The 16,191-nt window shown below is 42.8% G+C and overlaps 1 protein-coding gene across 4 annotated transcripts in view; it reads right to left on the bottom strand.

The window, feature by feature from the left end:
* Window positions 1-15,956, bottom strand: part of NAA16 (N-alpha-acetyltransferase 16, NatA auxiliary subunit) — a 64,335-nt gene extending 48,379 nt beyond the window's left edge. The window contains exons 1-4 of one of the 4 annotated variants that reach the window (XM_069880766.1): window positions 15,749-15,956; window positions 4,027-4,111; window positions 989-1,093; window positions 98-255 (exon numbers count right to left, since the gene is read on the bottom strand). In XM_069880766.1, coding sequence (XP_069736867.1) covers window positions 98-255; window positions 989-1,093; window positions 4,027-4,111; window positions 15,749-15,802 — 402 coding nt within the window. In that variant the 5' untranslated portion in view covers window positions 15,803-15,956. Of the gene's footprint in view, window positions 1-97; window positions 256-988; window positions 1,094-3,772; window positions 3,876-4,026; window positions 4,112-15,748 lie in introns of those variants that run through there. The other 3 variants (XM_069880777.1, XM_069880749.1, XM_069880756.1) reach the window with 3 other exon arrangements.
* Window positions 15,957-16,191: the final 235 nt, after the last annotated feature.

Below are 16,191 nucleotides of genomic sequence, written 5' to 3'. Positions count from 1 at the left end.
AATTGGCCACAGACTTACTACCAATAAAGGAGCAAATAATGGCACAGAACAAGAGAATGCTGACAGCAATAAACGGGAATTTCAAGAAAATACTTACTCTGTATCCTTCTAAATCCCTCATCTGAATCTGCAACAGAGAGAGATCTCTTAAGATCTGTAGATTATCTTTATCTAGTTTGAGTGCATTCCGGTAACACTTGATGGCTTCATCATATTTCTTATCAGAACGTTGCAAAAGACCATAGACGTGCCAACCTAATGCATGTTAAGGAAGATACATTCACAATTTTCACAAAGTAACTGCAGTGCATTTGTCGCTAACCAAGCAACTTGACATCATCTTTGAAAATCAGCAATTTCGTAAGATTAGCAGTTTGTTTACTGTAGCCAGACTTCCACGACACATTTTAATGTATTACATGTTTCCAAAGACGTAATTAAGTCTCATTTAAGAATACCCTGTTAAGTCATAACTCCCTAAAACACTGTTATACAAACTAAATTATCTAAACTTCACAAGACACAGAAGAGTTATTCCTAGAGATGTATTGTTTAAAACATACTACTGTAATTACAGAAGGAATTTTTACTCACTCTAACAATACAAGTTTTGCATTTCCTCACTTGCCTGTCTGCAGCCTCAATTAGTCTCCAAGTTTTATGCTAAGCTATAAATACAAAGCTATACTTCATTCACTGACAAAAGGAAATCTTTATGTATGTCAAAAGTCTTTGTCACATTCTCAGCATCTCAGATTTCAATCAGTATGGTGTCATTTCAATAAACTTCCCTCACAAGTATCCTTGGAGATACCTCAAAACTGTAGAAAGGAAAATAAAATCCCACTTTGACTGTCTGCACCTTACACTTTTTTTATACAGACCACATTATGTACTCCAAAAGTATGTACTGATGTAGCAATGAAATCACGCATGCCGAAGTGAGAACTCATAGCAAAAACATCAGGTTTTGTATTACAAAGGATACAGACATGACTCTTCACATCATTACGAAGTCCTTTACGAACAAATTCATATGCTTCTTCCTTCTTCCCTAAGCAGTTCAAGGTCAATCCTTTCATCGCGAGTGTCTCTGTAAGGAATATCATATACTTATGTTTCTGACTTCCCATATACCAGTTTCACAGCACAGATAACCTTTGAAGTTGCTATACAGTGAAGTTCCCCATTAAAAGATAAATTTATATCAGACTAACAGCCTTCAGCTGTGCTAGGCTGCTATATAGAAAGCATTTCCTTTCTTGAAATTGGTCTTAAAAAGACCACTGCAGAGCATCATACAGATGTGATGAACACAGACAGCACAAACATTATTAATTAAAAAACAGATTTAACTGGCTTTAAGAGAGTTAACAATAAGCTAAAGTAATTTTAGAGAGCTTCTTAATGCATATTAAAGTTCAAGGAAGGCAGAACAAGAGAAAAATTCATTAGGTTGTGTCATACCATAAGAAACAGATCTGTCACAGTCAGCTCCACTATTAAAGGCTGCTTACAAAGCATTAGTTAAGAGGAATACATTCCCTGCTACAGTATTTTGGGAGCAAAAAACCTTCTCAAAGTAGCAGCATTTTAACCAACATTCCCAGAGGCACAAGATTCCAAATAATACACTGTTGTGACTATTGCTCCCTCTCTTCCCCCATTCTTCTAGTAACTCTGTGGGAAACAAGTGTCACGTAGTACATGTACTCTGCCTGAAAGCTGTTCCAGATTCATATTTTGCGTTTTTTTCTAAACAAGATACCATTTAGTTTTGGTCTCTGCCAGAAAATTTAGTTACATTTTCATCACAGTACTCTCTTTTCTCCAGTTGCAACCTAGTCCCCAGTATTAACAGCAAAGGTCCCTCATCTCAAGGTCAGCCACAAACCTAATCGGCCCTTGTCTAGTGGGAGGCGTCCCTGCCCACGACAAGGGGTTTGGAACTTCATCATCCTTAAGGTCCCTTCCAACCCAAACCATTCTATGACTCCATAACAGCAGTTTGAAGCTCCATTGACAGACCTGTTCAACACCTTATCTGTAAAAATCATAGAAACGTAGAATAACCAGGTTGGAAGAGACCCACCGGATCATCGAGTCCAACCATTCCTATCAAACACTAAACCATGCCCCTCAGCACCTCGTCCACCTGTCCCTTAAACACCTCCAGGGAAGGTGACTCAACCACCTTCCTGGGCAGCCTGTTCCAGTGACCAATGACCCTTTCTGTAAAGAATTTTTTCCTAATGTCCAGCCTAAATCTCCCCTGGCGGAGCTTGAGGCCATTCCCTCTCATCCTGTCCCCTGCCACTTGGGAGAAGAGGCCAGCACCCTCCTCTCTACAACGTCCTTTCAGGTAGTCATAGAGAGCAATGAGGTCTCCCCTCAGCCTCCTCTTCTCCAGGCTAAACAACCCCAGCTCTCTCAGCCGTTCCTCGTAAGACCTGCTCTCCAGCCCCCTCACCAGCTTTGTTGCTCTTCTCTGGACTCACTCCAGAGCCTCAACATCCTTCTTGTGGTGAGGGGCCCAGAACTGAACACAGGATTCGAGGAGCAGTCTCACCAGTGCCGAGTACAGAGGGAGAATAACCTCCCTGGACCTGCTGGTCACGCCATTTCTAATACACCTAAAGGGAATGATGACCCACAATGAACCATAGTCTTTCTCTTGTTTTTAAGTTGTCCTACATCCACACTGTAAGAACAGAAAAAGCCAGAAAGACACCTTCCCAGTAATATCAGGAAGCTTGAAAAAGAATATCCTGACTGTGGGAAGGAAGGCAAGCTACTCCTACCTTCCCACAGAAGGGAAATAACTGTCCAGCCACAGCAATCCATCTGTTTGTCACCTCCTGACTAAATTTTTCACATTGCTCGTCTCTGAAGCTACGTGTGGCAAAGCACAACTTCCCATCAGATCATTTCATGGGCTTAGTTCTGCTTCAGCTGTTCATTCCAGGCTTTGCTTCCAAGCTTCAAAGACACTAGTGGCTCAGAGCCCAAGTAGTATGTGGACTGCCAAGGCAGTTAGTTGTCCTGGAAAAGTTTAAGAGGCAGCAAGAGCAGAAAAGACAGAGATGGATACTAAGAGACAGAGACTAAGATGTTATAATAATATAAATACAAATGTCTGCAGAGACAAATGCATTAGGTCAGAGCTGGACAAGCCACTCTAGCTTTGAAGGAACAAGAATACTTCCCTAGAGATAAAAGCACAGTTATGAAGATGATGAAGAAACAGCAGAAAACAATGGAAGCATGAAAAGGATGAGGCAAAAATTTTGCCAGGATTTGACAATGTCAAATAAGAAACTCATTTTACTAACACAGTACACACACGCTCAGTGTTGGTTTGCTTCAACAGCAGACAAGAAAAAAATCACTGTTATCAGAAGCAAAGACTACCTGAACCATGCAACAGAGACCCTGTAATACAGTAGGATTACAGTATCTTACTGAGCTCATTTTGCTGTCGTGTTTCCTGAAATATTTATCAGAACAGTATCTCCAGATTCTGTCTTTAGCTTTAAGTCTCAGCAGCAACAGTATTACACTTAACTTTGCTCCTTATAAATAGCAATTTGGTATACAATACAGAAAACTTAGAGTATGACCATATGAACTTAATAAAAAACCCCAAGAGTTTTAATCCATTGCCAGAATACCTCTGTGTAATGGTCAAAAAAGGCTGGCCTTGCTCTTAAACAAGAACGTAAGAAAAACCCACTCCAGCACTGTGACCCAAAAACCTAAAAATGCAACTTACTTGGAAGCTTCACTGACGTGTGCTTCCACCATATATTTTGATCTTCATCATCCCACCAAACGGGAGTGTTTGAGCTAGGAAACCTCATCTGAATGCACAAAGACTGAAAATCCAGAGTAATTATTCAGTCATAAGGACGTAATCACACTCAGCAACAGGCTCCTTTCTTTCCCAACAGTGAGGAATAAGTTGATTATACAGTGAAACTCACACAGGAGAAAAAAAAAACAAAAACTTTTTGAGTCTGCAGTTACCTCCATGTTCAGCAAATTTCGGGTTAGAAAGGATCATCTTGCAGAACTTGAGCCCATTTTTGTATTGTTTTTGTTCATAACATTTCTGGAAAAAAAGGTAGAATACAATCAGCAAAATGCATTTAAAACCAGAGTATCTTAGCATACTATTACAAATGCAGTAGTCCTTTCAGTAAGGCATGGTAATCAAATCACTAACAAGCTCTAGCTGACTACTTCTATCACATTGCCTTTCTTCAGCATTCAGAACACCATCTGCCTTCATTTACATGCAGCCAATGCCCTACCTCACAGTCTCCTTTTTATATAAAGTTAGTAATTCCTTCTGAACAGAAACAGGAAAGGGAAGTAGGAATCTCTATTTGGATTCAGAAATTCTCAAAATAGAGAGCCAAGTCAGCAATCTTGACTCAACGCTACTTTTGAGAAGAGTTAGTCATAAAGAACCTAAACACTCCATTCAACACCCCACTTCCCTGGTCTAGTGACCTCCCAGAGTAAGAAATATTAAGCAGAAGACTTTCCTTGTTGCCAATGTAGACTTTTGGGAGGAAGAGAGAAAGCATGAAGTAAGATAGACATATTGTAACCTCCAATCTATACACATATATATCCAGGGAGGAATTACCTGGGTATTAAGAAGAAAAGAAATCTAATCTTTAGGTGAATAGTAAAGCTAAGGACTACTTTTAGATTTATTTATTGTACCATTTACTTAATCACTAGGTGAACTGGTGAACAATGCAATTCAATTGTGGGAGCACAAGGGAAAAAAACCAAACCCATGAACCTCGGTCCCTTTTCTTCTTTTGAAAGCTACTACTTGATGTTAATAAGTCAGTAAGGTCTTTGTAATTTAAAATCAATTATAGATCACTAAAATAATTTCACTTAAGCCTGCCAAGAGATGCTTGTATCAGTAAGCATGAAAATTATTTAAGGCCATTCAAGCTTCTTAACTTGAAGAAAAAAACCTAACCAGGTTTAACTTGGCGCCATTTTCAGTTAATGAGGTGTACTTTCCTTATGCAACTTAGATACCTATTCTCAGGAGAAACTGTTACTTCAGTTATGTGCTTGAGAACTTTAATGTTCAACACCCCTCACAGATCATCTCCACTCCATCAGTCTTCCCAGACAGAAGTAAAATCTATGTTAAATTAATGCAGAGTATAGTAACTCCTTTGCAGTCACACTACATCATCACATTACTTCCCAGGGTACCATCCATACAGAAACACACCCAAGGCCCACGTCTGAGTCATTGGCTAAGGTGCCAAAACAAGGCTGGTCCTCCTCTGGCCTGTGGGAAAGGGCTTAACTGCAGACAGTTTTTAAATCTGTGTTGCCCGAAACTCAAAACACTCACAGTCAACCATGATTAAATGGGGATTAAATCACAGAATAATTGAGGTCAGCAAGAACCTTTGTTGTCACCTAAATCACCCCTCAAAACAAAAGAGAGCTAACCTGGATACTGGATCAGGTTGCTTTGCCCGGCTGACTTTTAGCACCAAGACCAGGGAGTTCCCATCACAGGCAAATAGTTACACTAAGGCAATTAACATTTAAACAAGAGCAACAAAAAAAGCTTCCACAATCTTAAACTGAGAACTAGTTTCCATATCTTTATCTGAAATAACCCAGTCTGCAGCAAAACCCTGGAGGTCCCTCTGGAGAAAGGTCCAATTCTTCCATTCATCTATTTTGTTCTTTCTTAACATCAGTTCCAGAGTATCATTTTCAAAGGAGCGCAAGAAAATAGCAACAATTATCTAAGCATGCTTTCTAAATTTATTCAGGAATACCTAAAAAAGTAACAGAAGAGTGAACATCCAACTCATTCACAGAATCCCAGAAGCACAGAATAACCAGGTTGGAAGAGACCCACCGGATCACCGAGTCCAACCATTCCTATCAAACACTAAACCATATCCCTCAGCACCTCGTCCACCCGTGCCTTAAACACCTCCAGGGAAGGTGACTCAACCACCTCCCTGGGCAGCCTCTGCCCAGAGCCCCATCACCCTTTCTGTGAAAAATTTCTTCCTAATGTCCAGCCTAAATCTCCCCTGGCGGAGCTTGATGCCATTCCCTCTTGTCCTGTCCCCCATCACTTGGGAGAAGAGGCCAGCACCCTCCCCTCCACAACTTCCTTTCAGGTAGTTGTAGAGAGCAATGAGGTCACCCCTCAGCCTCCTCTTCTCCAGGCTAAACAACCCCAGCTCTCTCAGCCGCTCCTCATAAGGCCTGTTCTCCAGCCCCTTCACCAGCTTTATTGCTCTTCTCTGGACTCGCTCCAGAGCCTCAACATCCTTCTTGTGGTGAGGGGCCCAGAACTGAATACAGGATTCGAGGAGCGGTCTCACCAGTGCCGAGTACAGAGGGAGGATAACCTCCCTGGACCTGCTGGTCACGCCGTTTCTGATACAAGCCAAGATGCCATTGGCCTTCTTGGCCACCTGGGCACACTGCTGGCTCATATTCAGTCGGTTGTCAACCAACACACCCAGGTCCCTCTCCTCCCGGCAGCTTTCTAGACAGACTTCTCCTAGTCCGTAGCACTGCATAGGGTTGTTGTGCCCCAAGTGCAGGACCCGGCATTTGGCCTTGTTAAACCTCATGCCATTGGACTCTGCCCAGCGGTCCAGGCTGTCCAGATCCCTTTGCAGAGCTTCTCTACCCGCCAGCAGATCGACACTTCCACCCAGCTTAGTGTCGTCCGCAAACTTGCTAAGGGTGCACTCGATGCCTTCATCCAGGTCATTGATGAAGACATTGAACAGGGCTGGACCCAGCACTGAGCCCTGGGGAACCCCACTTGTCACTGGCCTCCAGCTGGATTTCACACCATTTCCCACCACTCTCTGGGCCCGGCCATCCAACCAGTTTTCCACCCAGGAGAGTGTGCGCCTGTCCAGGCCAGAGACTGACAGCTTCTCAAGCAGAATGTTGTGAGAAACTGTGTCAAAGGCTTTACTGAAGTCCAGGAAGACCACATCCACAGCCTTTCCCTCATCCAGCAGCCGAGTCACTTTGTCATGCATACAGCAAAGCTTAACCACAGAACAGTAGCTCAACTAATCTAGTGTGCACTTAAAACACTTTAACTACTTGAGGAAATCATATTATGCTTGTTCTGACATTTTTATCCTATAGTTCAGCCTCAGGACCAGACTAAGAAACAAACTTAGATAATTATAGACAAATTTGAGATTTTTGGAGGACAAACAAGATCACATTTTCCAAAGGCCAACAGATGGATGAAGACAGAAATTAATTCTCCCCTCCATGAGGTAAGCAGAAGTTCAAAATTCACAGCTGCCTGGCTTGCTGATGGCAACCAGTGTATTTGTACTTGTCAGTAGACAGGTTAGCTCAAAACCAGACACAATCCTCAGCATTTCTTGCCCAGCTGATTGCTACTAGACTGAAGAGGGGCTAACTACAGAAACATAACAAATCAGTATGAAATGCAACTTGATGCAATTCCTCTGCTTATGAGACAAGCCTTGCCAGTTAGTCAAAAGGGAACTTCCCAGCCCACTCTCCCCAAATACACAGACACATGGATTTCTAAACCAGTTATGTATCTGTACCAATACACTAGCTTAAATGTATACCAATATAAGAGAAAAGGATTTTGCTCAGCACACAAGTTATTTAACTCTCATCATCAACATCTACAGATATATTGAAAGGCTTAGGGATTACGTTACATGGACAAGCCTGGAGCTGTAAGGCATCCAAAATTCACAAATGGACTGCTTCTAAAGCTCTATGTCTGTTCAAAAATTGAATGAGCACAACATGCTCCACCTGTGTCTTGTTTACAGGAGAAAGTTTGATGCCTTATGATACCATCTCATTTTGCAGTACAGGTGAGAATTTCATAGTTGAGAAACCTGGTATCTCCATCGGTATTCTCAAATTTTGCACTGATCAGGACATATACAGCCAAACATACCCTGGGCTGCATCAGAAGAAGTGTGGCCAGCAGACCGAGGGAGGTGATTTCCCCCTCCACTCTGCTGTCATGAGACCCCACCTGGAGTACTGTGTCCATCTCTGGAATCCCCAGCTTAAGAAGGATGTGGAACTGTTGGAATGGGTCCAGAGGAGGGCTACAAGGATGATCAGAGGGCTAGAGCACCTCAGCTATGAGGACAGGCTGAGAGAGCTGGGCTTGTTCAGCCTGGAGAAGAGAAGGTTCCGGGGAGACCTTATAGCTGCCTTCCAGTACCTGAAGGGGGCCAAAAAGAAAGCTGGGGAGGGGCTCTGAACAAGGGCATGGCATGATAGGACAAGGGGGAATGGCTTTAAATCGGAGAGGGGGAAGATTTAGATTAGCTATTAGGAAGAAATTCTTCACAGTGAGGATGGTGAGGCACTGGAAAGGTTGCCCTGGGGAAGTTGTGGATGAATGCTCCCTGGACCAGGCTTTGAGCAACCTGATCCAGTAGGGAGTGTCACAGAGGGTTTGGAACTGGATGATCTTTAAGGTCACTTCCAATCGAAACCATTCTATGATCCTATGAAATGCGTTCATTAACATCTGTCCTATTGCGTTAAGTATTTGGTAAATTGAAACCTCATGCTAATACACCGAGTTGTTTTTTGTGGGTTGGTTGGTTGTGTTTTTTTTTAACAGCCTTTTCTGTTGTGCTTAGTGCAAGGCGCCGTTAGCCTTTTATGGCAATAATTTCCTGCTAAAACTGAAGCCAAATCACAAATGTTCCCACACTTGAAACCTCAAACGGAGATTTTGGCAAGGCCAAAATGTTATACAGAACTTCTGCTATCAGATGTTGCTGGAAGGCTGTTACCTTCCTCTGGCAAACATCTCGTCATGGTTTGTTCCCTTTTTCAAAACTAACACAGGTATAATCTGCTTGCAGACTATGTCACACAATTAAGCCAGACATCATGTTATGTACTTCCAGGCGAGTACAGAGTTAGCGCTGCACCTAGGAAGTAATAGTAAAAAATACCAGTGACAAGGATAACAATGAAGAGTAAAAGGAGACTAACCCTATATTACAGTGCTTTTGTGGCTTCTATGTAAAATAGTTGCCATTCACAAATTCATATTTATTTTTTGTGCCATGCTATCTTTTTCCAAAGAAACAAAAACCCCTTCCAATTCCAGATATCCACAGAAACAGGGATCCAAACTGCTCACTAAGGAAAGACTTCATATACCAATTACATGTAAACTAGCTCAATTATCTGCAACACCAGGTTAGTAAAGGGATGCTTTCACAGACTATACCTCCCAAGATAAAGCATTTACCACTTAAAAAAAGGTCTTGTATGAGAGAATGGCTACATTTTTCACACACTAAGGCAGTTTAATACATAGATCAGCAGTTTTATGGCTGAAGAACATCTCATTATGCCCCTTAGACATTAACAGTCACTTCTGAATAGCCATCTAACAAAAAAATCTCATCAGCTACTCAAAAAGAGACTACAGTTATGGCAACTGATTCCCTTCCTCATTGCATGCCCCTAGGGCCTCCAAATGTACTGAAATGACACATGATTTCATAAATAATTTTCATGTCAAGGCTGAATGAAATGTAGTATCATATTTGAAGAATGAGGACAGGTTATCAAATCCAACAGCAGCAACAAGCATAGCAATCAGGCTTCCCTGATCAACCTAAATTTTCAATAGTTTTAAGCTTTTCAAGATGGTCTGTGATTGCTACAGAGCTGCAGCAAAGGTCAATCCAAATGAAATACACTGACCAGTCTCACGGTGAGCACATATAAAAGTGCTTATGAGAAAGACAGGGACAGACTTTTTCACAAGGTCTGTTTTGCCAAGACAGGGGGCAATGGTTTTGAACTAAGAGAGGGTGGATTCAAACTAGATATAAGGAAGAAACTTTTCACAATAAGGGTGGTGAAACACTGGAAGAGATATAAACTATGTCTCTTTTAAAAGGCACCTCATTAAAAAGCTTGCCTTAAATTAAGACCACGTCTAATTCCACACTGTGCACACTCACTCAATGCGACCTGAATCCCTAGAATTTCCTTTGCTCAGAAGGGGTAGAAACAAGAGAACACGCAGTAGAAAGAGCTCCTGCTTACCAATACTTAACAGCTGCAACTTCCTCACTGTTTGAGTTAGGGGAGTTCTCTAACATTTATGAACATGGGTGTACCTCTGTAAAGCAGAAACTGTAACAGCAACACTAGAAATCAGACAAGTCATACACTCCATTATACATTTTCAATTAGCTTTCAGTCTGCACTTTGTGTAGAACCACTCAAGAGATCAATCTTGCCACACCTCTTGGGATGAAACTGCAATTTGCCTAGCCAGAACTCAAGACTACACAGGTGCTCCACAAGCTAGAAATGCATCCATAAGCAGCAAAGCAAATGAAACTATTAACATCAGCATTGGTTTGCGAGATCTGACACACAAACATATAGAACTCAGGCTTTAAAAGCACAACTTCTGTATTTAGACACCTTAAAGCAAGTTCAAGGCAATTACAAATGCAAGCCTTAACTGCTAACTTGGTTTCAACACTCCATGAAAGATTACAGTGATTCAGACAAAAAAAAGTTACATGCATGATAACAGATCAGGCCAGAGAGATCAAAACCACCTCGTACAGCCCACTAGTGGCAAGATAAAAGTGTGAGATGCACAAGGAGAGGCTTATGAGCAAGACAAGCACCATCATAGTTCTCATCAGGGTGCTTTCAGCTGACAGTTATTTGTGCCTCACCAGCCCTCTGAGCCAAAGTGTGCATCTTCACACACAAAACAAAATAAAGGGCTTCTCTCACACACACACCCAGAAGTGCTAAAACTTTTCATAGCTACTTCATCCCGGAGCAAAGTGTTTCACAGTACAACTACCTTTTTGTCAAGATATTTTTGTTTGGAGCCTGCTACTTTGCAGCCATCAATTCTGCCTAAAAGAAAACTAGGCATGAGAGCTTGAAAATAAGCAAGTCCCTACTTAACTTCTCCAGACTCTTCATAATTTCAGAATGTTCCATTATGTCCTTTCTCCTTCAAGGAGGCCACTTCATACTTGCACGCACCTCCCGAGGAGGCTGGGAGCCAGGTCAGGACCAGGGGAAATAGCAGTGCACACAGCACTCTAAGTGTAGACTTAGAGTGTACTTGAGAAGTGGCATAACAACATCTTTTTTTCCTCAACGATTCACCGGTTTCCAACTACTGTAGAAGGACATTGTTTTATCAGAACCTCAAAAATCCATTAAAATCTCAAATCTTAGACACAATTGAGGTCAAAGCCCTTACTAGGTCTGTGTTAAATTAGGACTACCGGGTCTAACATCCATCTACACACATGCTACAACTCAATTTGATCCAGAAACACGAAACACTTCTGCATGTTTTCAAGTGCCCTTCCCTTCTTGTGCCATACTCCACACCAGTGGCCACATCAAAGCCCGTGTGTGCAGCAAGGATGAGTTGGGGAGGATGAGTTAGCCATTATGTCTAAGCCACTCGTTTGCATATCAGGATGACCAAACTGGCCCCTGGTCACCGCCTCTCGCATATCAACGTGGGTATGCAGAGTTACATCACAGCCACAGAACAAAGAATCAGAGGTGATCCTGAAAACAGAAGTATTAATAAGATTTTTTTAATGGAAACCAATATATATTGTATGTGGATGACTTCTGTATGTGGAAACCATGAGTTTTGTGTGTTGGAAATGACATGATGGGTGACAGAAATTTTTTGGATCCCTACACGCTGGTGGAGGTTGCACCAGCAGGGGATGAAGCAACCCACTGCGTCCCTTACCAGCGGCACCACTGAAAGAAGATAAGGAGCTGGACTGACTGATACCCCAGATGTTATCACTCCAGAAGGGACTGTAAGAGAATGAGAGGGGTGGGTCATAATTGGAGCTCCCTCTTCAGCTGGTCTGAGACCCTGACCAACGTCACCATAATATCAAGGATCAAATACCTCTGAGCACTGCAGCATCTGCAAAAACTTCACCTGCAGCAACCTCATGGAAACATCTAGAAATACTTTATCACTGAACTCTGGACAGGTCGCATAGTCCCTTACAAGCCCATATAGGATGTTAATATTGGTCTAGACTTAAGCTTATACTCTTGACTTAGGATTGTAACATTATAGGTAATAAACTAAATGTTTAAATGCAATTCTGGGTCCTACTCTTACACTAGGAGTGTGAGATGAGTTGGGTAACTCCCACACATCATCAGGAGACTATTTGAATGCTTAAAATCGATTATTAATGCATTAAGTAAAATGAAAACTTTAACTCTTATTCAGAAAATTCTAAATTTAATTTTAGAACTAACTTCTAGAAACACTTGCATATTGACCTTTATCAATGCAAAATCTTATTGTAGAAGTCAGGGGGGGAAAAAAGGATGCTACAGAGAAGTCTAAGTCTAACAACTCCTCAAAGACAGGACACTTAAGATAATTTCTAAGATTTCCTCAGCGAACAAGGCAGAACAAGGTACATGCCTAAATGAACTAAGCAGCCACAAGTCACTGCTATAAAGGATATACTCACAGACTTTTATATGTGTTTCATTACCTGAAGTCAAACAAGAATAAATGGCTAAACTGGTCTTGGAGCAATGCCTTGTTTCTGAATTGGTACTAGGACTTAACTCCCTCCTAACCGGACAAAACATTCACAGGCTAGCCTGTTTCCTCAAGGGAAACACCACTAGCAATTGAAGCAGCAAACCTTATTTCACACAACAATATGTGGAATTCACTAAGAAATCAAAGGATTAATTATTTACAGGTGAGATACTACCCACAGTTACATTAGGCATGAAACAAACGGCAGACAATACCTTACACAGTGTGATACAAGGGAGACGCCAATAGTTACTGCAAGACACTAAACATTTTATAAAAACAAACAATTGGGAAAGCCATGATATTATGGTAACAACCCCATGGATTTACTCTGAAGCTCTTCTAAGGGCTACTACCATGCAGTGTCCAGACAGAGCTGATTTGACTCTATAAATCCAAAGCTTCAAACTAATTTTAAGATAAGACATAGGTTTTTTTAACCTGGGTTGTTGGGATGGGGGGTGGGAAATCAAGGTTGCTTAAACTGAAGCATATTCTGAAAGCAAACTTAGAACTCTGTTTTAAATACACAAAATAAAAGATCTGTCTGAGCTTGCTAGAAATAAACACCAAAGGCACATCACCAAACTTTAATGTTAATAAGAAGCATTTTTAAGTTACCACGTGTACATGTTTATTTTAGACTGCATCTGCCCCATTCACTTAAAAAGCCACGAGCTGAAGACTGATTTTAAGTGACAAGAAACACACTAGCATTCTTGTATTAGTTCTTCTTTATGGATGCCTTTATCTCTTTCGATAAAGAGGGATCCAGGAAGCTTTCAAACTCTTTATCCATGCCTTCTGTGAGAGTAAGAAGTGCAAAATAAGAGCTTAAAGTTGCTCATTCCCCTCTGTCCCAAACAGCATCAGACCTGTAAGCACCATCAGAGCTTCCAGGGGAAGAGCACTAGTCTGAGAAAAAGCTCCTCTAGAAGAGTGGAAGTAAGGCTTAAGAAACAAAATAGGCCTTGAAGTCAGCATAGTGAGAGAAATGAGCTCTAGCGCTACCTTACAGCAGTACTGAGAAACTAGAACTACTGCTTATGCTGCAATTGCTTTTAGCTCCCAAATCACATCACAGCTAATTAAGCCCACTCTGGCAAGCATGCAGGCACACAAAGCTATGTGGCTTAAAGACTATTTACTCAGGTTCTCAAGCAGACTTCACAGCTTGCTCTAAACTCCAAGAGGTCATACTAGTCTGGGCACCCCCGTAACCCTGGTTTGCTGTTAGGTGGGCAACTTGTTCAGGCTGTTGATAACCTGTCTCACATGTTACATACATACACCAAGTCACTAACTCCTAAGTAATTCTTATTATCTCCAAATTAGTTTCCCATTTCATAACTGCTAATTCTCTGTGGTGTTTGTAAAAATACTTAGTCTTGATATTTGAGTACAGTTTCCTTGCATGTGTTACAAGTGATTAAATCACTAGATGCTTGTAAAGTCTTATTATACAGCCTCCCACATAATCCTCCCTCCTCCAATTTTTAAAATGCCCACAACATCCCTAGCAATTTCAAGTATTCTGGCAGTGCCGAAGTAGGGAAAAGCTGCTTCAACTAAGGAGCCTTCAGCACTACAAGCTATACTACTGCACTCAAATACATGTCAAATACATGAAACATGTCAAGCCACAAAAGGCATTCGCGTTCCAGGAAGACTGCACCATGAAAAAGTCAAAGTTAGAAAAAGTAACAAGAAACTTAAGTTTTGAGAAGTATCAACATACGACTTGACAGTGCAACAAGGACACATTTAAGATCAACACTTCAACTGTGACTAGCTACTACACAGCACCAGTTAAACCTTCTGAGGGCTTTGGAAAGCAAGGAAACTTTCACATCAGTTTCACTGAAGTTTCACACACATTTTTTTCCCTTGCCTAAGCACATATGTTTTTAATTAAAAAAAAAAACCAACAAAAAATATGCTGTCTAAAATATTACCTCCAGCCACATTCTACATTTCATTTGAAAAAAAGAAGTGGCTGCTACTGTGAACTTGTTTGCTACTAGTAAGAATAATCACTTAACTGTTCTAATATTAGTCATTTATTTTTAGCAGAGGGAAAGAGGAGTGCTAGAATGACTTACCAAGATGCATACCATAAGCATGCAGTAAGCAACGAATCACCGCTAAGAACGAACCAGTAAGTCTTTTAAAGTCTGTATACTACCCAAAGCAGGTAAAAGAAAATAGTTCTGAAGCACCTGCTGAAACGCACCAGTTCTACACAAGGCACACAGGCTGACACACGCGGCTTGCTTTGAGCCCAGCTTTCCTAAGCCAAAAATCTCACCCCTCAACCACAAAGTTAGCAAAATCAGCCTAACAAACTCTGATACAACTGAGGAATTCCGTGCCTGCCAACAGATTGCTAGCATGCTGCTCTGACCTCCTCTGCCAGCAGACTGATAAATAGGCACAAAACTCTGTCGAGGCTGGAGCTCCACTGATGTCACAGGGGATATCAGGGGAGACTGATGTTTTGTTGTCGTTTTTTTTATCTTCAGGAAGTGTTGTTTTTTTTTTAATTTCCATGAGGAGTAAGGATTAGAAAACACACCGCAACTGAGTCTCACAGAACGACCCCAGTAGGAAGAGACCCACCAGGACCATCAAATCCAACTCCTACCCACAGGGCAAACCCCGAAATCTACACCGTGTGTCTAAGGGCATCGTCCAAATGCTTTTAGAGTAGAAATTTACAGAGTAAGAGACTTAGAGGGAGCTCTTCTTTCAAAGTCACCTCACTAAGACGAGATGTGTTTCGCACCAAGTCCTGGAGGGATGGGATGAGATGGGAGCTCCCTCCCCGTCCCGTCCCGTCCCATCGGAGATGGGACGGGACGGGACGGGACGGGATAAGGGAGGGAAGAACGGCGACACCTCAGCCCCAAACCGGGATTCTCCCTCCCCCGTTCCCTCCCGGTCCCCGCACAAAGGGAAAGGAGCGGGGGCGAAGCGGGACGAGGCCGCCGCATCCTCCCTTTCTCGCCCATCCCGGCGAAGAGGCCGGGAAGGGAGGGAGGAAGGGAACGAAGGGAAAAAGGCGAGAGGAGCGGGTCTCACCAGGATCCGCTTGAAGAGGTTGCTCTCCTTGGGCGGCAGCGGCACGGACGGCATCGCGCGGGCGGCCCCGGGCAGGGAGGGAGGGAGGGAGGGAGGCTGAGCGGGGCGGGACGAGGGAAGGAAGGAAGGAAAGCAGGAAAAGCGCCGGGGGAAAAGGAGAGGGAGGGGGGGTGGGAATTGAGGGGGGAGGAAAAGGAAGAGGGAGGGGAAAGGAGCCGAGCGGCGGCCCCGGGTCCGCGGCGGCCGGGCCTGCGCCGCGAAATGGCAGCCGCGGGGCCGCCGCGCACGCGCGCGCACGGGGAAGGGGGTGGGGGGGGGAAGCCATGAGGAGGGGGGGAATCCTTGAGAGGGGGAGCCATGAGGAGGGGATCCCTAAGGAGAGGGAGGTTTGAAGAGAGAGGGATCCCTGAGAAGCCATGAGAAGGGGGGAGCCATGAGAAGGG

The sequence above is a fragment of the Phaenicophaeus curvirostris genome, chromosome 1, assembly GCF_032191515.1.
Source record: "Phaenicophaeus curvirostris isolate KB17595 chromosome 1, BPBGC_Pcur_1.0, whole genome shotgun sequence".
Classification (NCBI taxonomy): Eukaryota; Metazoa; Chordata; class Aves; order Cuculiformes; family Cuculidae; genus Phaenicophaeus; species Phaenicophaeus curvirostris.
The sequence above is the reverse complement of the archived record's forward strand: the minus strand, read 5'-3'. Positions and strand labels throughout refer to the sequence as shown.